Source organism: Ischnura elegans, chromosome 11 (genome assembly GCF_921293095.1).
Source record: "Ischnura elegans chromosome 11, ioIscEleg1.1, whole genome shotgun sequence".
In the NCBI taxonomy this organism is placed as follows: Eukaryota; Metazoa; Arthropoda; class Insecta; order Odonata; family Coenagrionidae; genus Ischnura; species Ischnura elegans.
The window spans coordinates 83,157,146-83,182,773 of record NC_060256.1 but is presented as its reverse complement, the minus strand read 5'-3'; the positions used below and the strand labels follow the sequence as shown (position 1 = coordinate 83,182,773).

The 25,628-nt window shown below is 38.3% G+C and overlaps 3 protein-coding genes across 3 annotated transcripts in view; 2 read left to right on the top strand and 1 right to left on the bottom strand.

Annotated features, from left to right (window-relative positions):
- Positions 1-236: 236 nt before the first annotated feature.
- Positions 237-14,594, top strand: LOC124167823 (serine/threonine-protein phosphatase 5). Its single transcript, XM_046545862.1, has 11 exons — positions 237-578; positions 841-1,082; positions 1,171-1,318; positions 4,871-4,992; positions 5,502-5,666; positions 9,117-9,222; positions 10,383-10,525; positions 10,617-10,704; positions 12,133-12,352; positions 13,404-13,485; positions 13,593-14,594. The coding sequence occupies exons 1-11, from the start codon at positions 485-487 to the stop codon at positions 13,650-13,652; spliced, it is 1,470 nt and encodes a 489-aa protein (XP_046401818.1). The 5' UTR covers positions 237-484; the 3' UTR covers positions 13,653-14,594.
- On the bottom strand, positions 14,537-16,937 carry LOC124167824 (cancer-related nucleoside-triphosphatase homolog). Its single transcript, XM_046545863.1, has 5 exons — positions 16,793-16,937; positions 16,524-16,686; positions 16,344-16,449; positions 14,781-14,966; positions 14,537-14,666 (listed from the first exon to the last, which is right to left on the bottom strand). Exons 1-5 carry the CDS (start codon positions 16,842-16,844, stop codon positions 14,592-14,594), a joined length of 582 nt encoding a protein of 193 aa, XP_046401819.1. The 5' UTR covers positions 16,845-16,937; the 3' UTR covers positions 14,537-14,591.
- Positions 16,938-21,685: 4,748 nt separating this feature from the next.
- LOC124167877 overlaps positions 21,686-25,628 on the top strand; it is a 64,174-nt gene continuing 60,231 nt past the window's right edge. Inside the window, exon 1 of the mRNA XM_046545935.1 lies at positions 21,686-22,107. The gene's annotated coding sequence lies outside the window, so the exon portion shown is untranslated. The remainder of the gene's footprint in view (positions 22,108-25,628) is intronic.

Here is a 25,628-nt window from a genome sequence, read left to right as displayed (position 1 = left end):
TCGCCACCGGGAAAGATATTTGAATTTACACGGCGTTTCGTGCAGGGAGGTTCTCCAAGGTTAGCCTTGTTATTCTCGAATAGTCTCGAGAAAGGGCGACGTTTCGGACCCCTAAAGGTCTGCTAAACAGGGATAACCATTTGGAGTACCTACGTTTGTTCTTGTCTACTTCGCAACCTTTTTACCTCTCAAATTCAATTATGCAAACGCTAGTAAACATTTCTATGGAAAAATTTCCTTTTCCTCAGTCGCGCAACCGCGCGCAATAATCGAAGTGAAAGAGGATTTGTACGGGTACGGGTGGTAGCTCGTTAAATAAGTATCCTACAAGATAGGCAACAAAATCACTGGGAAACGCATGGCTTTGTTCGTAGTTCACGATTGCGGCGCAATCTCCACTTGAGTATCCAGCTTAACGTCCCAAACTCTTATTCATGTTTGTTATTGTGCGGTGAAATATAATTGAGTAATTAGTTCGGAAATAATGACATCTAATGGTGAATCAAAGGCAGAAGTATTGCCAGAAGAGGCCGAGAAAGCGGAAAAAGTTAAGGAAGAGGCCAATGCATGTTTTAAACGTGAGTATTGCATGCTCGTTTCGCGTTCGAGATACCATAATGATGTTACGTGCCGCTAATAGGTTATAGCTTTTATTTAATTATTTTGTCGATGTTTATTACTATCCAAATGCCATTTAACTTTTAGGTTATGTATTTTATTTATAAGTATCGTTAAAGAAAATTCGTGATGTTTAGTAGTATTCATATTGAATGTATTGTGTGAGAAATTCGTGTTCTCAACAAATCCTCTCTTTAATTGTGATGCACTTTTAAATTTCAGGGCAAGATTATAGTCGTGCGATAGAGTTATACTCCAAAGCTATCGAAATAAACCCAAATGTCGCTGTTTATTATGGTAATAGAAGCATCTCTTATTTGAAAACTGAGTGCTTTGGTTACGCATTGAGCGATGCATCAAAAGCAATTGAATTGGAAAAGACCTATGTGAAAGGGTATTATCGGAGAGCAGCGGCATTTATGTCTCTTGGGAAGTTCAAGTTGGCGCTTAAAGACTTCGAAGCTGTATGTTTTCCGTCTACTTGGATTATATCCTTGTTATGTTCATATGTGTATTTGCAGATATAATTTGAAGTTATTATTCAAATTTCAGGTCACTAAAGCTCGTCCAAATGATAAGGATGCAAAACTCAAGTTTTCTGAATGTGCTAAAATTGTTAAAAAAATTGCTTTTGAAAGAGCCATTGCGGTTGATGACTCTAAAAAGTGTGTGGCTGATTCTATAGACCTCGATAAAATGGGTGAGAATTTTAATATTTTTCTTTAATCATTTCTAGTATCGAAAATTATCAGTCACATTCTTTAACATCTTATTGAAAGTTAGTGAGGTACAATCTTTTTTATGTCATTGATTCTGCTTCTTCCATTTTTACTGAGTATTTGCATTAGGCATTAATATGTATGCCATTCCTATTATGCCTACAAATTATGAAGACTGTCACAGCTACCAAGCTGTGCTGATAAACATTGAGAAAAATCTGAAATAATTCCAGCATGTATTTGATTTTATATCTTGCCTGCTTTCCTTTCCCGTCCATTTTACATGCTTCAGTCTCAATAGTCTTTCTCTGTTTTGTCTTAATGAAAGAGAGTTACCTATCATGTGGGTATACTGTTGGCATCAAAGTACCTAATGTATGTGTGGTTTCTCACTTCTAATATATCATATAGTCTTTAGAGTAGATAACCTGTAAATTATTATTTCACCTTTGCTTTCATTTGAGTGAGAATATGGGGGTGTGTTATTTCGCACGGTATATTGTTATTGATAATCTTCTCTTTATACAAACTGAACTTTTCCAGCTGTTACCATCATTTCTCATGCTTTCCAGTATGTTATAGCAGTGTGTTGGTTTCAGCTGTATGTACTTGTTAACATTTTTTAGAAATCTAGTTTGATGTTTGTATGGTGTGTATGTTATTATATGGTATGTACCATGTGTTATATGTATGATCATTGTACAGACCTGCTTGCAATCTTACCACCTAGGAGCCAAAAAAATTTTAAGTCCCAAATTGGCAATGCTGCTCAACCTTACCTCAGCCTTGGAGAACAACAAATCCTCTGCATTGGAAGCATGGGCCTAATCTTTGGTGTGGTTGAAAAGTAGTGTGTAGCTGATCTAGGAAGGGAATAGGGTAGTTTCCTTCATCAAAGAAAACAAAAGGCATTGATTGCGATTCGTTACCCACCATTACTGTATTCATAATATACAAATTATTTGGTTTTAGAAATACCGGTTTAGACGAATGGCAAGCGTCAATTTTATCCTCATTTAAAAAAGGCCAGATTGTCATCCATGCGATGCCACTCCATGTGACTTCACAGGGACCTAGATTCTATACGAGTAGTCAGGAGTTTTACATCGTCTGAGATTAAATGCATGATTGAGGCACAGAGCTCAGGGGAACATCTCTTAATAATCACCTATTAAAACTGGCTAAGGTCGGAAAGTTTCCTTCGTTTGATAGGGGAATAATAATCCTTATTTAAGCCATGTGCTACCAACTAGCAGGGTACTCGGCTACCTGCTAGCATCCTTCGTCGTATCAGCGCTCAAAGCCTCGCCCCAAGGTCACCTCACTTGCTGCAGCGGGAACCAGAACGAAGTCACGCAGAAATTTCCCGGCATTCATACTTACGTGTCGCGTTTTCGCGCGCTTGAAAATTTTCACTTTTCATTTAATCGCGAAAAATAGATATCGTCATTTAAAAATCTAAAAGTGTGAAATGCGTTCTCCAGGAGTAATAATCTTTCGATTTAGGCAATAAAAAAATAATAGGAAACCACCCTATTTTTTATGATAGGGTGCACACGAGTTTAGGCCTCTCAAGAGAGCGTGAAATCATCATGGAGTTGAGTTGCAAAGTATTTTGCTGTTGTCATGTCCTCTGCAGAAAGCATTTCTTTATTTCTGTGCATATTGCTTGGTAAGGCGATTGAAAAGTCAATTTTTTTTTCGCAAATATTAGATATTTTGTCGCAGATCACCAGTCTCAAGGTAGATGAGAAGTGGCGAAGCGCTCAGCTTGAGATTGTGGTGCCATCAAATTACCTCAGAAAAGGTTAAGTCTCCTTTTCCTTAATAAGAGAGAAATTAAGTCTCTTGATTTTCCACCGCAAATAGTTCAAGGAGGAGGTGGCATATTGAAAAATGGAAAAATATGGGTATCTTTAATTTTAAAGCTACCTTAATCTAAAATAATAAAAAATTAGTGGACCAGCCCATTTCTGTCATCTAATGTACAAAATGGAGGGAGTAGAGTCGCATAGCTAAAATCCTCCCATCATATCATGACCTAGGAAAAGGAGCTCCCCCTCATATCCTGTATGTGAATTTTCTGCGTCTTTGGCTCATTCTGGGGTTAGCTTTTGCCAAAATTGTGATGACGAATCGATTATTCACCGCCTTCACTTTTGTGACTTAAATTTGACTGAAATGAAGGTCATAAGTTGCTGTTTTTCCATGTGTTCATTGTCTGGAAATACATTTTTTTAAATAGAGATACTAAATCACAGTACCACCCTGGTCAGATGCGCCAAATCATGCCACGGCTGACCGAGACCAATTGTTGAGGGGCGGATTTTGATCAAAGTGGTCGTTATGACTGCAGTACTTCAAAACAGAGTAAAATTCATTTTCGATTGATTTGCTATGATATTTCTTTATGTCATTAACCGATGATACTCAGCTGTTAAAAGCAAACACCAATCGCATTGCCGGAAATCTGGGCTAAAATGCCATAGCGTTCAAGGTGTTAATGAATATTATGTAATGATTGAAAGGGGTGGTGAAGTCGGGGAAATGAAAATTTTTGTCTGGGAATTTAACTTGGGAATCTGGTAACAACCCTAATTCATATCATTCCTCCTTACAAGTAGGCAATCGACAATTAATCACTCATGTGTGGGTAGAAATCATGAAATGGTTGGAAACCAGTTGTGCTAGAGTCATGCCTGGTGACAATTGGCAACTCATATTTGAAATTATTGATCAGTATACAAAAGGGCTCTAAGTTTGGACTTTTTTCCATTCACGAAAGACAGCATGGTGTTGTGACATGAAATAACAATGGGTTGTTATAGGTTCCTTTGGATGCATTTGCCATGTACGATAAAGTGGGGTCCCAAGTAAGTTTTGACTGCTCACCGGCAGCATGGATGGCACACAGCGAAGAAACATGCGTGAAAGTAACCTAAGACAGAAAGAATGATCTGAGTTTAGGTGTTGGAACATGATTTTATTAAAAATTGTGTCTTTTACCAACCCTTATTTTTCTTATGTTCTGCTTTGGGAATTCTGCCTAACCCAGAAACTCTCTCTCGTAGGTCCTGTCTTGTATTCTCCAGATATCTCCCTTATTCCATTGTCTCCATCCTGTTTCAAATCTGATTTGGGCTCATTTTTGGACTGAACACTTAAATGCTATACCCATCTTTGGAACATGATTTTTTACCTATTTGTCATTTTTACGTCAAAAACATTGTTATGGTGATGGACATACTTGTAATTCTTTCCCCTTTGTTGATGCTCTTATTTTTCTGTTGCTATATTTCCAAATATTGGCCTTTCAATCATGCATACTATCTCAAGTTGATTGGAACTTCATTTGATTTCATGAACAACTTTTGGAGATATTTTAAGCGTTTCAAAGTTTACCCAAAATTTGTAGTTTTTGGATCACTATATTTCTTGTTTTTTTTGTGGGGATTGATATTTGATAGTATGTGTGTATTGCAAGTACTCGTGTGATGTGCATCCTCAGAATACCAGTTTCTTTTTCTCAATAGCGATAGAAGATGACTATGTCGGGCCCGTGCTGGAGGATGGTAAAGTGACTTTGAATTTTATGGAGGAACTAATGGAGTGCTATAAAAACCAAAAGAAACTGCATAGAAAATATGCGTACAAGGTTTGTTTTAAATGGCTAATGGTTTAGTTTTTTTTTCTATTTTAATTGATTAGGTGTTGAAACATTCCTAAGCTGTAACTCAAAGTAAGGTACATGCATCATTTGTAGTAATGAAATGTGATGAGCCATGCCTTAGTATGATACTTTGATTTTGGGTGTTTTTATTTTGATCTCTTTTAACTTTACTGTAAGAATTCCTTGATTGCTCTTTTTGAATTCTATGATTGTTTTGCTCACCATTTTAAATGTATGTAAAATATTATGTGGAGGCCATTGGGAATTTGTTGCTCATTTTTGTCATGTTGTCATCACAGTCTTTACCTCGGGAAGATGTTCTGAATGGGGCTAGAATGGTAATATTGCATGGAAGAAAAATATGTCTGAGAAATGAACTATGAGTTAAGGATATTTATTGGAAAGATTTTTTAAGTTGAATTCTATTAACGTTGAGACCTGTCTCAGACTCGAAAACAGTGAGTAATACTTTTAACAGGAGATTTATTTTACAGATACTTCTTGATATTAAGCAATGGTTCATGGCTCAGCCGTCCTTGGTTGATATCACTGTGCCCGATGAAGAGAAATTCACTATTTGTGGAGACATACATGGTCAATTTTATGACCTCATGAATATATTTAAACTGAATGGCCTTCCTTCTGAGAAGAATCCATATGTATCCTTAATTTGGTTTTATTTAATATTTTGGTATTCAATGCTTTAGTGCATCATGGACAGTCTAACTGGTCATTTTTTTAAATCTTGGTCACTACACTCCATTGTGGGCCCTCATTCCACGGCACATTTTTTTGGGATCATGGATGTTGGTGCAAGAGCTGGCAATATTATTTTGGGAACATTGGACGATGTCGGCAATTCCCAAGGTGACTGAGAGGGATGGGTAGAATTAACTAATGCAGCTATGACAATTTGATTTCTCTGGGTGAGGGAGAGAGCGAGCTAAGGGAACAAAACTGACCTCTTTTAACTGTTTTGCTATCACAGCAATTTCTGTTTTCATTCCCAGAAAGCTCAAGCCCTATTCATGAACAAGTCAGTACAAAACACTAAATTCAAGAATAAGTGTTCTTGAATTTAGTGTTCTGTACAAGCAAGTTCTTCTGTTTATGTAGAATATGTATACATGTAATTTGAATGTATAGAATACCAAATACTGTATTTGTCTGAATATAGTCCCCTCCTTTTTTCCCGAAAATGCCCATGGTGAAAGTGAAGGGCCCATATGAAAAACTATATTCAAACCCGTTTTTTAAATTTTTTCCTGAAACTCAAGCCTCAAAATTATGGGAGGGGGACTATATTCGGAGAAATACGGTACTCAAAAACGAACACCATTTCATCAGGAGTGATAAAGATTTATATAATCTCCAGTATAAAAGTAAACTATCTCGAAACATTGTAAACAAACATTTTTGTATGGGATTTAACCTGGGGCTAATGTATCAGAATCTTGAGCATTATAAGGTGAAAAAAGAAAGCCGATACATTGTCTCATTGAGCATATAAGGGTTAATACCGTATAAGCTTGTGTAAGAGGCGCACCCCTATTTTGAGGATCGAAGCTATAAAGAAAAAATATTTTGCGACATTTTTTTTATCCTATCGTGCGGTGTTGCAGACGTATGCCTGGAATTTCAACAGTTATCGAAATGTCCTCTTTCAGTACTATTTGAAAGAGGAAATTTTGATAACTGCGGCGGCATAAGAGGGAGTAGAAAGAGTTCCGATTCTCTTTGCATACGCCATCGCTCTACGTTGCTTGTCCTACTCACGAACAATTTTGTTTAAAAGCTCTCGCAGGAGTATTGCAATAGAATTGCAGCCGTGGAAAATTTTAAGGCAAAACACGACAGGCAAATGGCATGAGCTTTCCCAAGAGATTGAACAACAATCGGGGCAATCTCAGCGCCGTAGGATAATAACCACGTCGTAGATTTAAGGCCCCTTGCACAAACACCGATTTTGGACGGCCGGTAAAATATCGGCCATCCACATTCCAATAGTGAACAATGGGAGAGCATTGGAGCTTGCACACGTACCGGCCACACGCCGGCACCGGCAAAATGCCGGTTAGCTGCCGGCCATTGTCATTGTGGATCGCCGGCGCCGGCTCAAAAACTTAGCAACGTATCGTTTGACCGGTAAAATCCGGCGTGTGTGCAAGCATCGCTTCGCCGGTAAAATATCGGCCAATATTTTACCAGCCGTCCAAAATCGGTGTGTGTGCAAGGGGCCTAACGGAACTACAATCGGCTCTCCATCAGCCAATGCCTCTGCTGTTTTTCCTTTCCGAGACTCCACAGGAAAATATCAAGTTACAGGGGAACAATGGAAACGTGTTTCATCCCTACCCCATTTCACCAACTGACCTTTTTTGGTCTACCAGGTTCAATTCCCCGAGTTTCTGGAGGTCAAATGCTACGTGAGTCACCTTCTGAGCTCGAAGATATCTCGATATCTTTCAGCAATTGTATGACACGCACGAGGTTCTAAAAAGAATTAGACCTAATGCGACGTATATCTGACAGCATTTAAGTTTTTTGAGCTCTAATTGATTGATACAAAGATTTATAGCTAAAATAAGGCTACTAATATTCAACATAGTCCAAACAGCACAATTTCGGAAGAAACAAGCGTAGCATAAGCGCATTCAAACAAGACGAGACGGACTGGAAACTCAGGCAACGCTAACTGCGTATATCACATTGCTGCGCCTTCGCCCCTTCGCTTTAAAGGCAACGACGTCACATTCAAGATCGGACGTGTTCTTCCCTTGCTCCTTCGCTCGTAGCTTTAAATACGGAGGGGAGGGAGCGTGCTCCTTCCCCTCGACCTCTCGTTCAGCGCTCTTCACTTATAAGCATTTCCGATTTCTTCTATCCACCATTAAGTCCAACAATGAGCACACTCGTTCGAATTTTTTCAACCGCAGGTTGTGACACCAATATTACTATATGCAGTATAAATGCCGCGGGATGCCCACTTGTGGCAATAAATTTAGCGCGCGCTCCGGAGCGAATCACCCCGCGCGATCTTTTCAATGTTCACCTCTGGGGTACCGACGTGACGGCGCGATGCTTGCAAGAAATTCAAACAGGAGCATTTTAAAAATACGTCACTAAGGGAGAAACTCCCCTGCCTGCCGCTTGATTTTGACCCAGGGTTTCAGATGACTGACTCACGCTGAAAACCAAGGCCACTCAGTTCCCCTTGGACTTGCGACCGGTGATGGGGAGGGGGGGAAGATAAGAAGTTTGTGTAAGAGGCGCACCCCCATTTTCGGCTGCAATATCTGGGAAAAAAGGTGCGCCTCTTACACGCGCTTATACGGTATTATAAATTATACTAATGGAAGAGAAGGACCTGTTTTAAAAAATTTTATTCTCCGGATAGGCATTGCAATGAAATGGGGAAGGATGCATGTGCAATGTCTTACATTACTCGAACTTACTCAGTATGCATAGATTTGAAATCATTGTTAATTAGCCACTGATAGGCAAAAATGCTCAATCAGTGATGCACTCTTCCATCTGCTGTCTGGAACCTTATCCATGCCTCGTCAATGCCGCTGAATGGAGAGAGAGAGAGTAAATTTTATTTTTTCCCCCTCTTTGTGATATTGTCTAATTTTTGGGCCCGATGCAATGACCAGAATCTCACATAAAATTGTTCTTTCTTCTCCTAATCTCAAGCTGTCACACCAATGTAATACGCTCATGAATGAATGATAAATATGGGAGTTGCTTTATATGTATTTTGTTGACGGTAGCAATGGCTCTCATGGCATAGTGTATCAACATGCATTGTCAGGCTATTAATCAGAACATAGGCAGGGGCTCTTGACAACCACATGGGGTAAAGTAAAATCTACATATTTCTTTGCTACAGCATCTTTTTTATTTACAGAAGAAATGTTTTCATGGTATTATTTTTCAATTTCCCTTGCATGTTATGGGTTGTTACTCATCATGTTGTCTGTTTCTGGCATAAATTTTAATAATTGTATCTAAGGTTTATGAAAATTATTACTTTGTGTTTAACTTTTCCAATATTTTTACTTGTAAAATCTGTGAATGAAAATTTTGTCTACCTTAACTCTTATCAGCTCTTTAATGGTGACTTTGTGGATCGAGGATCCTTTTCTGTTGAATGCATCTTCACCCTTTTTGGTTTTAAGTTATTATATCCTAATCACTTCTTCATGTCACGAGGTAAGTTTGACTACTTTTTTTTTAATTGTTAAAATATATATATCATTTGCATTGCATTTCTGGCTTTTTTCCACCTACCACAGCACCGTTGTCCTTGTCCTTTTTCTATTCCATGTTCCTATCCCATTCTTTCCTTGCCTGTGAATTTATTTGCATCACTGGAATATATTAGATCAATGATGGCATTACACCACCCTGATTCTGTTATGTACTGAAAAAGGCATCTCATGGCAACTGAAATACAGCCCTTTGTAAAGTGAAGAACTTGAAAAATAACTATCAATTGATAATTTAAAATTAATTTTTAGAACTTAATGGTATATTTATGTATTAATGTCAAGTTATTTCAGTGGCAAAATCACTGTTGCAAATAATTATTTCATTGCTAGGTACAATACTCATAAATATAGTACCTGCTTTTACCATTTTGTCAATTGTTTTCCATATTAGCCCCCCCATACATTCAAAGATTAGAACACTGTAGAGAAAAGTATCTGGTATGCACGGAAAATTTCTCATCATGCTGTGAAAGGTTTTGGTCTCCTAAGGTCACACCAAAATTTTGACAGATTTTAAGAGGGCATGGTTTACCGAATTGTGAAAGGTGCCTTGGATTAGGCAAAATGAAGATCGGCGAAATACCCTCATATATCCTTAGTTATCCATTTCAATTATAAATTAGCCATAACAACCTGGTGTAAAATATGTATTCAAAATATGTACTAAAGCAAACTATTTTTACCTAAACCAACTGTAAACAGTAAACCACTGCTGTGATAATTATGTACTTAGCCATATTTTAGTCGTCATTTCTTGTTGAAGTTCAATGTATATGTTTTGCTAGTCATTCATGTAAGAGACAAAATTTATTGGTGGGAGGGATGTGAATAAGCATACTCGGAGCCCATTGGGAAAAAATCCAAAACATGCCAATGACCCTCAGTAGAATTGTTTATGCCGGGATCGGTTCTAAAGCTACTTGGGAAAAGGATACTATGTACATGGGTAGTTTGTTAGATTAGTCTACTTGTTAAATATTTTGAGCGACTACATATTATGTATGTAGTAAATCCTGAAGTTTTTCTGTTATTTGCCATAATTTGTTGGTGGTGTGATTGGTGCTGTATGTACGTTAAACATGAATGCAATTGCATTTTTAGGAAATCATGAGTCTCTCACGATGAACCAAATGTATGGATTTGAAGGAGAGGTTAAAGTCAAGTATACAGATCAGATGGCTGAACTTTTTACTGAAGTTTATAACTGGCTTCCCTTGGCTCACTGTATAAACAAACGAATTCTCGTAAGTATCCTTTTCTTTAACAGTATGTGGATATATTTAAGAATCGTCTATGGCCATAATATTCTACATAATAACTGTTGTTTGTTTCAAGGTGATGCATGGAGGACTATTTTCCCGAGATGATGTCACGTTAGATGAGATAAGGAAGATTGATCGTAATAGGCAGCCTCCTGAAGATGGTAAGAGGATTTTTCTGGTTCTTGTGTAGATTTTCTCATTTGTAAACCTATTATGCGTTACGAATTACATCTAATTAGGCCCTTTATGTGCCTTCTTAACTCTGCTTGTCAACTGATACTGGTTAACACGGAGTAATCTCTTAGTTTGTTCAAAGTGCATGCTACAGAAGCATTTGCTAAAGGGACCAAAGGGTCACAATAAGAAACACCAGTGTTTGTACAGAAACAATGGCAAATTATTTGTAAAAAGTAATTTTATGTCAATTTAAGTTTATATTTTAATGTTATGATAAGACAGGAATACTACCAACACTTCCTACCTTTAATACAAGTGGGACTTAGAGTGGAACCTTAGATGCAAAGCACAATGGCCACTGCAACTGAAGTGCGATAAAAACATTCATTTTTGTCATAATGGGTCCAGGAAACATAATTATAGATACATCCACTAATATTGCATGTTCCACAAATTCTTTAATGGCATGACCCAGATTTTGACACACTGGCTATATCTTTGGTCTTCCAGAAAGACTGTGTGTAGTGGGTCAGACAGTTGAAAAATTTGTGGAACATATAGTATTAGTGTATCTGTGATAATCAGTTCCACCAAATAACACCCTTCCCCCTTGATAATGGGTCCAGACTATTAGAAAGGCTACAACTAAATGTCAGCCTAAGACTACCTCAAAGCATTATAAACATGTGATAGAGACAAGAAAAACATTTTTGGAAACTACCCTATTATAGCATTTCCTATCATAGCCCTTACCTTAGCCATTTTTTTTATCTAAACCCACCGGGCTTGTATACTTTTTAGCCCTTCAGGAACCAGTTTCAGCTGGGTGGCTGATCCTTTTCTGGGCCATGGAGTGGGGATTTCTCTTCACTCTTCTCCAAATGAGGACCCATCTTGCATAGTTTAGGTACCAGACCTAAGATTTCCGTGGTTCTAAGTTATCCTTGAAAAAAGTATATACGAGTATGTAAATTTGCCAATGCCAAGTTCACTCCGTGTTCAGTTAGCACAGCTTTTAATTTCACTCGATTTTCCTCCTTTTTTCCATAGTTTTTCTCAGAAAGAGGAATTTTTTTAGATCTTGGAAAATTATTCATTCGCCTTTGTTGTTTTTTTCTCACATTGTTTTATCTTATTGAAGGTACCAAATGTGCTTAATAAAATCCAAGTGATGGCCTAATGCTCTCGTGTATTTTTGTGGCCTATTTATGTCCTTTGACTATCAAGTTTACTGGACATTATTTTTTTTAATTATGTGGAGTTAACTATTTTTTCCTTCGGTGATAATAATGGTTAATTGTGTGATCACTTTGCAATATAAGTCATGTGTTTTGGTTTTCCTTTTATTATAACTAAGGGTGACAATTTCTCAAGCAAGCTCTTCATTGTTTAACATACGCTATTCTTTATAGGTCTTATGTGTGAGCTACTTTGGTCTGACCCTCAGCCGCAAAATGGCCGTGCTCCTAGTAAAAGAGGTGTTGGGGTTCAGTTTGGACCGGACGTCACTGAGTCATTCCTTAATCTGAATCATCTTGATTATGTTGTTCGAAGTCATGAAGTCAAGGATGAAGGGTATGAGGTGGCACACAATGGCAAATGCATAACAGTGTTCTCAGCTCCAAATTACTGGTGAGTACTATATTATTGTATGCATAGTAGTTTCTGGGTAATTAACCCTTTTGCGCTGGAGGCCTGGTGGAGCTGACGGGATTTTCAAATGCATAACACCTGAGATTGGGTATAGCTGTCATGGAGTTTTTAATGCAAGCGAGCAGACGTTGGCTCCAGCCGACGCAAGGGAAGGGAAGTGACCGCTGAGGTAGCAATTGTCCGTAGCAATCAGGCCCGGGCTAAGACCCAGCTCAGCGAGTCCTTAGAGCCACTCCTCGGCAATTAAGCTGAACCTTCCCACTCATTTATGACCATCCTCTCCACAGGAATCCGTTGCGAAGTGGTTATATTTTCAAAAGTTTTTTCAATGATATATTTTATTGTATACTGCAATGTTTTTATACTTTGAAATGAATTCTTCAATTTATTTGTGGGTAAACAATTTTTTAACGAAATTTTAGGGTTAAAAATAACGGACTTCTGGACTTATAACCTTATACATATGTCCGATAGTTTACATGTCAATTAGTAAGAGAAAAAACATACAAAGCCAATTATTAACTGTTCTTATCCCTTACAAGAACATGGACAAGTGCAGGGTATCTCTCTCTGTAATCTATTAAGTTCTTCATCTTCCCTGGCTTTAAACTTGAACTAAATGAAACTATTTTTCCCCTTATTTCATATTCTGTTAGTAATGCAAAAAGTTTTCAACATTTTTCAATTTTTTATTTGTCTGAATTCACATTTTTAATTATTTTATTTTTCAATCTTATTTCTTTCCTTCCTGTTACTTTTCTTCTATTATTTATATAATAACACTAGCTGCACAATGACTACAATCTTTTTCTCTTCATCTAATTTAAAGTTTCAAATCCCTGATGCTGTTAGGTGGTGAAACACATTGGGTAAATAATATGTAATACTGTAGGAAAACACAATTTTTATTCTAAAATGAACTTTAGATACTTCTATGAAGTGAAACTTAAAGTTGTTAGCAGTATGATAAATAAAACCCTACCAGATTATGGTGATCGTGTTATAAAATGCAGAAACTTTTCAATTTTAGTGACACAATGGGAAACAAAGGTGCCTTCATAACTTTAAAAGGAAAGGATATGGAACCAAAGTTCACAACATATGAGGCTGTGGTAAGTTTCCTGTAACTAAGATATATTCTTTGAGCTTGAATGATTTTTTCATGAAATGAAGTAACTATCTTGCATTTTGTATCCCACGCTCATTTATCTTATTTCAGCCCCATCCAAATATGAGGCCTATGTTTTATGCGAATACTCTCATGAATTTATTGTGCTAGTTCCTGACGGTTGGCGCTAAGTGATAAGGCTAAGAGGCCACTGAAAACTTCAAAACAACTGATTTTAGAAGCCATTATATGTTGCTACTATTGTGGCAAAAAATGGCTAATGAACAACTGACTGCAATTGAGCAGTTGATGGCAAAATGTGGTTCTATCATAATTCCATTGTTATGGAAGATAAGGTATTAGCTCTTCAGAACCTTTCTATCATTGTCTCTTGATGACAGGAGCTCCAGATTTATAGACTTCTTAGGAAATAACAATTATGATGAAATGGGAGGTACAATTTCCACAAAATTTTATTTTTGCATTTTCCAAATCAGGAAAAATTTTAAATCTGTACAGCGATTGTTCACTTGACCGTAAGAGGATTTTCCAAAGCTGCAGTTTTGGTAGTGTCTGAGGAATAGCTATTTGCTAGTGCAATATTCAATAACAATTTTAGAACTAACTGAATAAGTTTGTATGGTCTACTTCATTTATCTATCGGAGAAAACATTTTAGAGGTCATGATGAGTAAGTTAAGAAGAGAGGGTAATTTTACTATTCATTTTGAGCAATGAATCTTACTGATTGTAATTTTTTTCTTCTGGAATTTGCTGTTTTGGTCAGTTGACTTTTTGCTGTGTATATTATTTTCAATCTTTCCATTGATTATTGTTTATATTTAACCAGTTGCCACAAGTGCTGTTTATTTATGGATTCCAAAGCTTAGTCATTACCTGCTAGTTCATTTTGTTATGTGTAGGGTGATAAATGCCGTGGAGGTTTGAAGTGAGAAACGGTTATTCAGTTACTTGGCAAAGGAAGTAAGAAAATGTAATTCTTACTTCATTATTTTCAGTTCCTGAAGGAGTACAGTCAGGGAATTACAGTGTGAATGAATAAAAGCATGTACCATTTATTTCAATGAATTTGTTCAATAAACTTACAAATTTATCTTTGTTTATTCATTGTAAGAAGAGGGAGAGTAACTTCATTTTCCAATGAATTTCTATTTTCTCGAGTTACCTGGAGAAAGAGACCATTCTTCATTTATTTATTCCTAAAGGAGAAATACTTAACATCTCAAATGCATTGAAAAGATAAAAATACTCCAAAAACAAAGACAGTTGTTTTACTTACTGTAATGATCTTCACATCAGGCCTTTTCTTTAAGCTCTCAATGAATGGTATCGGTTTGCCCTTAGGCATTGGAATTGTAGCTAGAACAACATTAGGGCCAGCAAATACCTTGAGTACCTCTTGTTTAAAACTTTCACTGAACATCTCCATCTTTCCTATTTCATCAAGTATGATAACAGTGCAAGACTGTAAAAGAATAAGGGCGTAGAAAGTTAAACAACCTACAGCAATGGAGAGATTGGCAGCAAAAATGTGGTTCCATCAGAATTCCATTGTTATGAATAATAAGGTATTAACTTTCAAAACCCTAAATGACGTATAACCATTGCCACTTTATCACTTCCTCGATATTTACACTTGGACTGTTGATAATGGTTCGACATGGCAGTTTCAGCCGCAGGTACACAGATATTAAAGTAGTCTAACTCAAATGCCTTCGAAGCAGACTGTTACTGCAAAATTTTAAATTTGCTAAACTGCCTGGTTTCCTTACTTAACTTCTTTTACTCATTATAGTGGGCCAAGTATTTAAAACTTCATACAGATTGTATTAAAATATAACAGACACACCAAATAATAAAAAAATATTAGTGTATTGCAAATTTTTCATTGAAAACTGCAAACATTAATTTAGCTAATGTAGGTTGCTGGCCAGGGATGCTGGATTAAAGAAACTGTACTGTATTGGCCTAGATCTTTTTGAGGCAAAGTAATTTAAGCTCGTGGCGAGTCCTGCCACTGTAAGAAGTTTACACCGTCATGGTTGTGCATCTGATACGAAATAGGAAGTAATTAGCTTTGGCTCTTTCGTTAAAAAAAATATTATCATTACTTATTACACGCTAAGTTACTTGATTATGTAGTCCTACAAAAATAATGCTGCTCTTCGTGACAGTGAGATATGGGCAAAGACAGCACTAGAGAAGTCAAGGGTGGAAACATTAAAAGTGTAGCAATGTAGGAGAATGTTGAAGATCAGATGGACACACTTTTTGAATTATTAGGTCCTCCGATGAATGAGAGCAAAGGAAAGCCTTCTTGAAACCCTTAGATGAAGATGGCACAACTTTGTTGATGCTCTGACGAAGACAGCCAATGAAGAATAAATAGATGGGAAATACATCGAATTAACACCTCAGATGAGATACATGTCACATATGTTACGTAGGATTTCGAGGAGAAGTAGATTAGTGTAATAAGAATGGATGATGAGAGAAATGAGTGGAGGAGCTAGGTCAATACGCTAATCCCAGGATTATGGACTAATAGCAATGAGGAATTTAAGCAATAATCCTAACCTATGGCTAAAATGTGATTCTTTGAGTAGTTGGTGTGATAAGCACTGTGCTAGAAGAGATTGTCCGACCAATACGCTTTCATGTCAAAACAATACCAGCTCACCATGACATTATCAGCTTTTGTGAACATAATGAATTTGTTTGAATATTAGCGGCCAGCAATTCATGTCTTCAATACACTCACTTAAAATTGCAAGTTTTCATGTTATTCATAAACAATTATTGAGTGACGACAGGTATTTTTTTTACGAAATTTACTCCATACCTGAGCTTTAAGAGATGGTAAGGCAAGCGACTCAAAAGATTCCTTGTCGACCGCGTATTGGCCAACCCGGGGCATTCTCTCCAATGTCCGAGGGTCACAGTTCGTACTACGGAAGAATAAAGGCGAATAATTTAACGTTCAATTAAAGTCATCGTCATAATTAGGCAAATAAAATCGCACCTTAACCTCGCTAAGGGACCGGTCTTTCCGTCGACGGTGACAACATTAAATCCTACACGCTGACGGCCTTCTCTGATTTCTTCGGTGAAGAACCCAGAGGTAGGCAATCCCTTCTCTTTGAGAACTGAGCATGCCTTCTGTACTAAGGTTGTCTTTCCGACACCTTGAAGATATTGGTGATTTGGGGAGTCAGGGGAAAACAAAATATTTAATTCTCTCGAACGACAGCAATAGGAACGTGCGTACCAATTTTAGCACCATTTTCGTACCTGGAGGGCCAGTTAATAATATTTTGCGAATATTATACGGCGATGATGACATTTATAAATATCGTTTTAGTGAGGAAAATAGATAATTTCACGAGACGCGCGAAATACCTCGAATCAGCTCGACAGGTTAAATTCTAACAATTGAAGTGCGATATTCGTAACGAAACAGCGCGCGTACCCCGAATTCGCGCTAATGTGCAAAAAAAGTCTTCCATGGTTTTACTATGGTCGCAAGGACCACGGTTTTACCAAAAATACTCTATACTGTAGTAATATTAACTCTATGGGCTTTACCCGCGGAGACGAATTTAATATTTGTGGATTTACGTATGAGAGTGACGAAATACCACGTTTAGGATTAAAAAAAGGTTGAATATATTTCTAGCATAGTACTGCATATATTGTTTGCATAAATAAGTTTTAATAATTTTTTGGTGATTATCTAGGTAGAAACGTATATTTTTTGAAAAACATAAAACCACGTGTATACCTTATTTAAAAAAATAATGATTCGATACGGGTACATGCTGTCAGTGCAGTGGCGTAATCGTGGGAAAACCAGGGGGGGGGGGATTTTTGAAAAACAGTGTACTAAGTAATGGGTTTTTGACTAATTTTAATACTTTCCATAATCTAAAAAACTTCATTTGTTAAAGAAATATTTTGTAAAATCATGATTTTTCAATTCTTTATTTTATGAAGGAAAATAATTATGCTTTTATATTTCGAGGGGTGGGTCCGGAGTCCGGACCCGCCACCTGGCTACGCCACTGTGTCAGTGGTTTAGTGGGTGTCATTTTATTATGCCTATAATACAGTTTATGTTGGTGTTCGTCGCAGCTGTTTTATTTTGCGTAGGCAAGGAAATGTGTTTATTTAATTTGCTGATTTTTACAGGATGCCAGACGGGGCTATCAAACAGCATGTAATATCATACGCGTAGGGGTTGGAATGGGGTTTGCTCTTCCCTCAGATATCCACATCAAACTTCGAGGCGAGTCATTTTTTGAGTGCCGTGTACTTTATTGTTAAGAAAAAAAAACACTTTTTAAATTAAACGAATGTGTGTAAAAAGTAACAACTCACCAATTGTGACTTAATAATCAAACCGCTGCTCCACGGCGGTTCTGGGCGAAATCACGTCTTATTCAATCGAATTTGCGATGAAACAGGAGTAGAGACACATGACACTTAATCACTTTACTATAACCCACATAGCACAAAATAGTTACTAGATATCTGCAGCCTTCAATGTATAAATTCCTTTTTTTATTTTTGTAAAAAACATTGTCATATCCTTTCATGCCTTGTATTTATAAATATTATGTAGCCATATTCATTCTTATCCCTGATAAAGGTGTATAATAGGGTACTTTCCTTCTTCAAAGAAAACGAAAGGCATTGATTGCGATTCGTTACCCACCATTACTGTATTCATAATATGCAAATTATTTCGTTTTAGAAATACCGGTTTAGACGAATGGCAATGGTCCATTTTTATCCTCATTTGAAAAGGGGCAGATTGGCGCCCATGCGATGCCACTCCACGTGACGTCACAGGGACCTAGTTTCTATACGAGAAGATAGGAGTTACACATCGTCAGAGGTTACCAATGCATGCATGAGGCGCAGAGCTCAGGGAAACATGTCTTAATAATCACTTATTAAAACTGGCTAAGGTCGGAAAGTTTTCTTCATTTGATAAGGTATTAATAATCCTTATTTAAGCCTAGCGCTACCAGCCAGCAGGGTACTCAGCTACCCGCTAGCAGCCTGCGTCGTATCAGCGCTAAGCCTCGCCTCAAGGTCACCTCACAGGGCGGCAGCGGGAACGAGAAATACGTCACACGGAGAGATTTCCCGGCATTCATACTTACGCGTCGCGTTTTCGCGCGCTTGAAAATTTTCACTTTTCATTTAATCGCGAAAAATAGATATCGTCATTTAAAAATCTTAAAGCGTGAAATGCGTTCTCCAGGAGTAATAATCTTTCGATTTAGGCAATAAAAAAATAATAGGAAACCACCCTATTACGTTGGCAAAAATTGCATTTAAAATTAATCGAGATCTATATACTGCAAGACACTGAATCAAAATTCAATGATAATGTTGCAGTCTCCTTTGAGAAGGCTAAAAGGAAATCGTATGACTTCAAAATTGGAATCGGAGGAAGCCCCTTTTAGAAAGTAGCGAAACCCAGAGAGGTTCCAATATTCAGGAAGAATCCCCAGAGGAGACCCTAACCCCACCTCCTGCTCCGCCAGCAGGCTGTCAGTTGAAAAATATACTGAAGTTACAGCGAAACATAGTACAATCGAGTCCTTTATCCCAAATTTTCTCATTGGGCCCGATTCGAAAGTAAATGTCAAGAAAATATGTGCTCAAGATATCTTGTAGATATCGTAAAAGCGGACATTCAGGTATCTACAAAATGTCGAGAATGATACTGAAAGATATTTTCTAGATAGAAGCTGAAGACGTCCAAGATATTTTGTACACATTCTGTAGATATTTTGACCGGGCTTTAATTATCAAGAAAAAAATTCATTTTTTCTCTCGGAAAGGGAGTACATTTGGGAGAGAGTTGGTGGCTGGGTCGAGATCATTGCAAGGTTAAGTGATTTAAATGAGGACAGCGCGTGCTGTTTTATATTTTAAATAAATACACAAACAAAAACATAAGTAAGTACGGTAGTAATATTTGGTTGATAGGAAGTACAATCACTTTCAAAAGTCGGTCCACATACCGGGCGCAGCCGTCATGGTTATTCCCCGAAGTCGACCGTGGATTGCTTACGCGTTCTTTGTCCACTGGGGATCGATTTGACTTGATCGAGTTGTGCAAATGGTGCAACTTGGCTACTTTAACCCTCTCCAAAAGAGACCCAAGTACGATTTCAGAGGTAGGAAGGCTCCGTGAACCCTCCCCGCCCCCCACAGCCAAGCAATTCTACCATCGAAGGAAGTGGAGAAGAATTGAAGGATTTTTCCTGCGAGTAACCCATCGCGCGAGGAAGAGAGGAGCATCCGAGTCTTTTGGTAAACTTATTTAGCTCATATAGTACAGATAAATTTTCGGAGCATTTCGAGCATAATACTCCAATATGTTTTACTCGATATCGTCTGATGAAAAATAACTAACTGTATATACGCCAATGTTAATATTGTGTGTTACATGCATTATATCGTTAGGCGCCTTTTACGGCTATTTTTAGCAGAAAAAAGAAAAGGAAAAGGGAAAAGACTTATTTTGACGTCTCAATGAAAGGGGCAAAGATAAAAGATATACTAAATGTGCCTTAAAATGGTAAGAAATGGTAAAAACAAGTCATATAATTAATGCTTCTGATGGTTTCTTTAATTATCGAAAATATATTACTGATAACTTTTTAAGACATTTGAACTTTTGATGAACATGAAGATGTGTGTCAGTTACTAACAGATACCTGGAATACATTAAGCATTATCTAAATATTTGCTCAGGGAAATGTCAGTAACGACTGAAATAAATATCATAACGAAGTAAACATGATTATTTAGCGCACATTTTTATATTTCATTTCTCGTGTGATGAGACACGTAGAAAACTGCAGGATAATATATATCCCAAGAAAATGCTTAGCAATAATGGCGCCTATCAGAGTCAGGGGCGCAGCTAGGAATTAAGGCCGGGGGGGGGTTAGGTGCAATTAACATCGGGGGGTGTATGGGGTATGGTGTACCCACCAGGATAATTGTCAGGTGCGAGATAAATAAATTGCGGAATTTTAAGATAAATGGTTCAAAATGGTGAGTTTTACGGCTTTCTGAGGGATATTTTATTTATCCTTACGCTATTCTATTAGTAATATCAATCCAATTAAGTAAAATGGGTTAAACTTAAAAATTTCTCTGAGCTCTGGGGGGAGGGGGTTTATCACCCAAAATCCCCCCTCGCTGCGCCACTGATCAGAGTGTCTAAAATACTTAAAAATAGAGCAATGTACATTGGTGGTGTTTGTTAATAATGTGTTAAAGGCATAATCTAGAGGGTTATTTTGTCGGCAACTTTTAGAATGTTCTTTCAGACGTTACCTCCGATTTTCGTTTCTTCCTTACATGTGTGTTGCGACGCAGGTACGTCTCGATATTTTATAGTTCAAGCCAGACTTCTCATTGTTAGACTATCTATATCAGAATACTATCAGGGTGAGAATCGCATGATGGACTTATGTTTCGCCTTGTGTTCTGGCACGGAGAGTCGGAGAGATCGCGAAGAATTTAGGAATACTGAAGAATGCCTCGGTAAGACTTACTCGGACGGTTAGAGTTAAGTCTAACTGGCCCTTTCAAGGTACAGAAGGCATAGACAATACCCGAAGTTCGAGCTCAGCGAAAAACGTAGTTGCTCGCGCTGGCCGTGGGGATTGACTTTTGAAAGTGACAGTACCTCGATAGCTGCAGGCGGCTATAACATACGTTAATTTTTTTAAAAGCCCTTTAGATATCAAAGATTAAAAATTAAAAAAACATCGTCACTAGTAAAACACCCACATATGCATCTATTCATGTGATAATAGCCTTTATGTTCGAAAAAAAGCGCTCTCGAAACTACTGAGCAGCGGGCGATATGCTGCCTGTTTCGGTTGGGATCGGTGCCCCCTGGTTCTATCACACATGTGCCCCTCCATCTACGGTCTTGTATGAAAAATGACTCGAAATTTACAGAAAAAAGTTCCATCACTTTGCCCACGATTGCCTTGGCGGCAGCGAATTTCAAACCGCAGCGCCGCGACCGCAACGTAGCGCCCATGGTAGCGCCATCTGCTCGGGAATTATCTAAACTCAATCGGGAGGGGGCGGAGGGGAAGGAATCGCGTAGGAGTGATACAGGCAACTCTTTTCCCTATTTTCACTATCACTTTCACAGAAGCGGCACGGCGGGCATGTGGTGCGGAATCGCGCGGTTTCCCGCCAATCCTATCGCAGACGGTCTCGTAGTAAGCTAGTCAACAGGGAAAGGATTGAACGAGTGGCAGCGTGTTTGAGTTTTTGGCGAAGAAAGAGAAATTCGTTCGGAGGAAGTGTGTGTCCTGTTGACGCTTAGTCAGGGGACCTACCGAACTGGCCTTGGCCTTGCCCGCGCACCAGCCATTGCGCAGTTTATGGTAGGAAACAGCCTCAACGGCTTGAAGAAGGCAGACGGGAGCAAGAGAGCTGGTGGAGCTGGGTGCCAGTGGACGAACCAGCTCCTGAATAAACTTCATGTTTCTCTAGTGGTTATCATAGCGGGCAGTCACGTAGGTACCCCAGCCAACCGCAACGGACTGGAGCAAGTAAGTCATTCATCCCGTTTCTTTGTCCGAATTTAACATTTCTCACAGCTGTTATTTTCACGTGGCATTAGCAGTATGAACACTCTGAAGCCCAAGCTCAAGCATACCTCGGGATGCATATTTCCTGCCAGGGACCCGAGCCCGGGTAGAACTCGGGTTGTATTTGATTCTGTGGGTATTCTGTGCATTTTCCTCGGGCTAGAACTATGTACCCTCTTAAGTCATCTGGTCGTCTTGAATGGAAGGTGCTGCCATTTAGCAGTTCTCAAATGTACATACTTCTTAATGTACTGGATTTTGTAGAAAAAAAAACAAAAAAAACCTGGGTTTTACACAACCCGCACTGGAAAATACCACGGGCATCAAAATGTTATCGGGGCAGACGGATATCCAGCGAGTAAGTCACTTGGGTTGGTGTGCTTTAGTCGTTCGAGATTAAATGCGGCTCGGATATTAGACTACAATTAATAAATTCTGGATGGGAGTTATACAGAAAGCTCACTGCTTCATTTTTGGGCGAGTCCTTGGTTAAACACCGGCATTTATCTCAAACGATACTAGCACATCTTCCTTGTCCCGCCCCCCTCTGTCTTGAATCGTCAAAAACGTACATTGTTTCAACGAAACGAACGTTATGTGAACATTTTCGGCATCGTGATGTTGAAAGGCCTGTAAGAGGGCATCAATTATTTACGTGAGGCGTGTAGGGGGTCAAGCCGATTCTTACCTTATCTCACGCACGGGATAGGGGGGTCCTGGCAGGTATCGCGTCATTTTTGCCGCAAGAAACAGTGCAAAATGCGATTCTAGACTACGATCTTAGTAATCTTAAATACTAATCTTAAATCAAAATAATGACACGAATTCTTTTTTAATAAATTAACGCAATGAAGCATATTTTTACGTATTTACATGGATAACACGCATTATGAACAATCTCTCGTGAGATTTTAGGAGGGGTGAGGGATCGGGCAAAATCTCGCGATATCTCACGAACAATGAGGCGGGGGTGGTCCAAAAATCGACAAAATTAAGTCACGTGATTTATGGACGCCCCTACCTGCCAATAATGAGATTTATGTCAGTGACACGGTAAAAAAAATGCAATAAGATAAATGATAAAATTGCATCAAAGAAACAAAGAGACGGGCGTATTAGGAAGAGGTCTCAAAAGGTTGTTCAACATCTTTCAATTAAAATTTTCCGTATTGGAAATAATAACTCATGCCAATTTCACTGGCTACGTTTTAATGATGACTCGTTTTTCAGCAATTATTGCTATACCCTTGATTCGTCAACGGTCAAAAAAACCTGTCGTGAATGCAAAAAAATCAGTAAAATTCGTAGTGTATAATTCTACCGCTTTCAAATGTTTCTTATTGATAATTTTACAAAAAAATACATTTTCTACTCCGTACCGGTAAATAATTTGAAACTTTGAATAGACTTCATATAATTTATTGTTTCATTAGGACCCCTTCGACAGCTTTTTTTTACTTTTACTGTAGTAAAAATCTCGTGGCATAAGATTATTATGTCGATATTCAAATCTCCAACTCTATTCCAACCTCCATTCAGCCTCCATATTCAAATAAGTCTGTCCGCCTTGGAAACACGATCGTCAAGCGGTCTAGTGGAAAAATTTGATAGCGTCTTTAAGGAGTTGGTCTTGAAATAATCAAGGGGAATATTTATAAATAATTTTGATACATATAAAAGAATAATTTGCCTGGGAACAAGAGCGTACCCAGGATCATAACGGGGGGGGGGGGGGGGGCAAGCCATGGTCTAGGGGAGGGCAATCCATGGGATTTACGAGATTATTTCCTTGAAAAATTAGTTATATGTTAGTTACATATTTTATACTAATATATATCATTTCTCGTGGGTTTAATAAAAATTTGTTGAATGCTTTTGTTTCAATTAAGTACTGGTTTTGCATAAAGAATTTTGCGATTTTTGCTTCTGGGGGGGGGGGGGGGGCAGCTGCCCCCCCTGCCCCTCCCTTGGTACGCCCATGCATAGGGAGCCTAGATCCACACATAATAATCTTCTGTCACGAGATTAGTACCTTGTAATGTTCTACCTCATGAGTATATATGGAGAGGCTCCAATATGGAGAGGTTCCACAAAGTAAAGCCTGAAGCTTTTAGTTATATTTTAAAACTATTGTCTAGCTTTGACACATTATGACTGCATCTGCTTAAAGTTAAATTTTTAGTGCCAAAATGATGCAAAATGTATTTCCAGGTATTTCAAATTTCAAAAATTTTCCTGACCTCGTTGTTTTCGAGAGAGGGTCGCCACCCCAGGCCATCTCACCCCCCCCCCCCCCCCAAATCAGTTATTCCTATTTACACCCCTGCTTCTATAAACCTAAAGGAGAAGACGGGACAACTTAGTTGGCCATATTATGAGGCATGATGTCCTGATGAAAACAATCGTAGAGGGAAAGGTGGAAGGGGAGAAGGACGTCCGCGAATGAGTCACTAAGGACAAGTTTTAAGGGTGTAAAGGCCTGTATACACGGTACATTAACACGTACGGGTTAATGTCTAAATATATGAACGCGAGAATGAACGCCAAAATGCACCGTGTAACCACCCAACTTGTGCGAATGCATGCACAGAAGATAGAACCTATTCTAATTTGGTTCATGCATTCGTACATGTTCCGTTCCGGTCCACAAAAATCATTCACGCAAACGTACATTAACTCGTAGGTGTTTATGTATCGTGTAAACAAGCTTTAAAAGAGAAGAAATATGTCGCTGTGAAAGGGCTAACGGATAGGAGAGAGGAATGGAGAGCCAAAAAAATCCTAGGACTGATGACTAATGATGATACGCCCATCGATCTGTTCGCAGAGTGTCAAATATCACCTTAAATCTCAGGAGCTACATGCAAGAGAACAAGCTCCCTACACCGGATGAGAGAAATTCACGCACCAACATTCTAGAACAGGATCAGCTACACCCTCGCCAATGGAAACTAACTCCCGTTAGACGCACTGAATTGGGATAACAATAGATCTGGCCTCGAGTCACAATCAGTAAAAACGAAGGCTCTAGCAATAGATAGTATTCATCAAAAGTATTACGATGCACTTATAAATATCAAATTACAGTCCAAAAGTCGCTAATCTATTATTACGAAGACAACGATAACATAATATGGCACTCTATGACCGTGGGACATCGGCTTAAGATGCATGCAATATCAGTCACCTGACGATGTAACCAAGTTACGAAACCCGGGTCGGGCCCATAATTAAATAACAGTGAACCTTTCTAAGTTTTTATTTCTTTATTTCCAATAGTTTTAAATATTGTTTTTAATTTCTCTGAGGCTTTTGGGGGATCTATCCCCTTATCCCCCAACCATAGGTACGCAACTGTTGAAAAGACTTCTCTCTTCTCATACTCTTCTTATCACTTCCACATTAATAACTCGGTCGATCCATGTTATCTTTATCGCTCTTCGGTAGCTCCGATGTGCAAAGGCTGAGAGAAATTGAGGCTT

What these genes read in the sequence shown, in the direction of transcription:
- LOC124167823 (XM_046545862.1), top strand. Translation starts at nt 485, where the DNA reads ATGACATCTAATGGTGAATCAAAGGCAGAAGTATTGCCAGAAGAGGCC. An exon ending in GGCCAATGCATGTTTTAAAC is followed by an intron (nt 579 to 840) that starts GTGAGTATTGCA and finishes TTTAAATTTCAG; the next exon opens with GGCAAGATTATAGTCGTGCG. An exon ending in GTATAAACAAACGAATTCTC is followed by an intron (nt 10,526 to 10,616) that starts GTAAGTATCCTT and finishes GTTTGTTTCAAG; the next exon opens with GTGATGCATGGAGGACTATT.
- LOC124167824 (XM_046545863.1), bottom strand. Translation starts at nt 16,844, where the DNA reads ATGTCATCATCGCCGTATAATATTCGCAAAATATTATTAACTGGCCCT. An exon ending in ATTATTAACTGGCCCTCCAG is followed by an intron (nt 16,687 to 16,792) that starts GTACGAAAATGG and finishes AATATCTTCAAG; the next exon opens with GTGTCGGAAAGACAACCTTA. An exon ending in TACCATCTCTTAAAGCTCAG is followed by an intron (nt 14,967 to 16,343) that starts GTATGGAGTAAA and finishes ATTCTTTTACAG; the next exon opens with TCTTGCACTGTTATCATACT.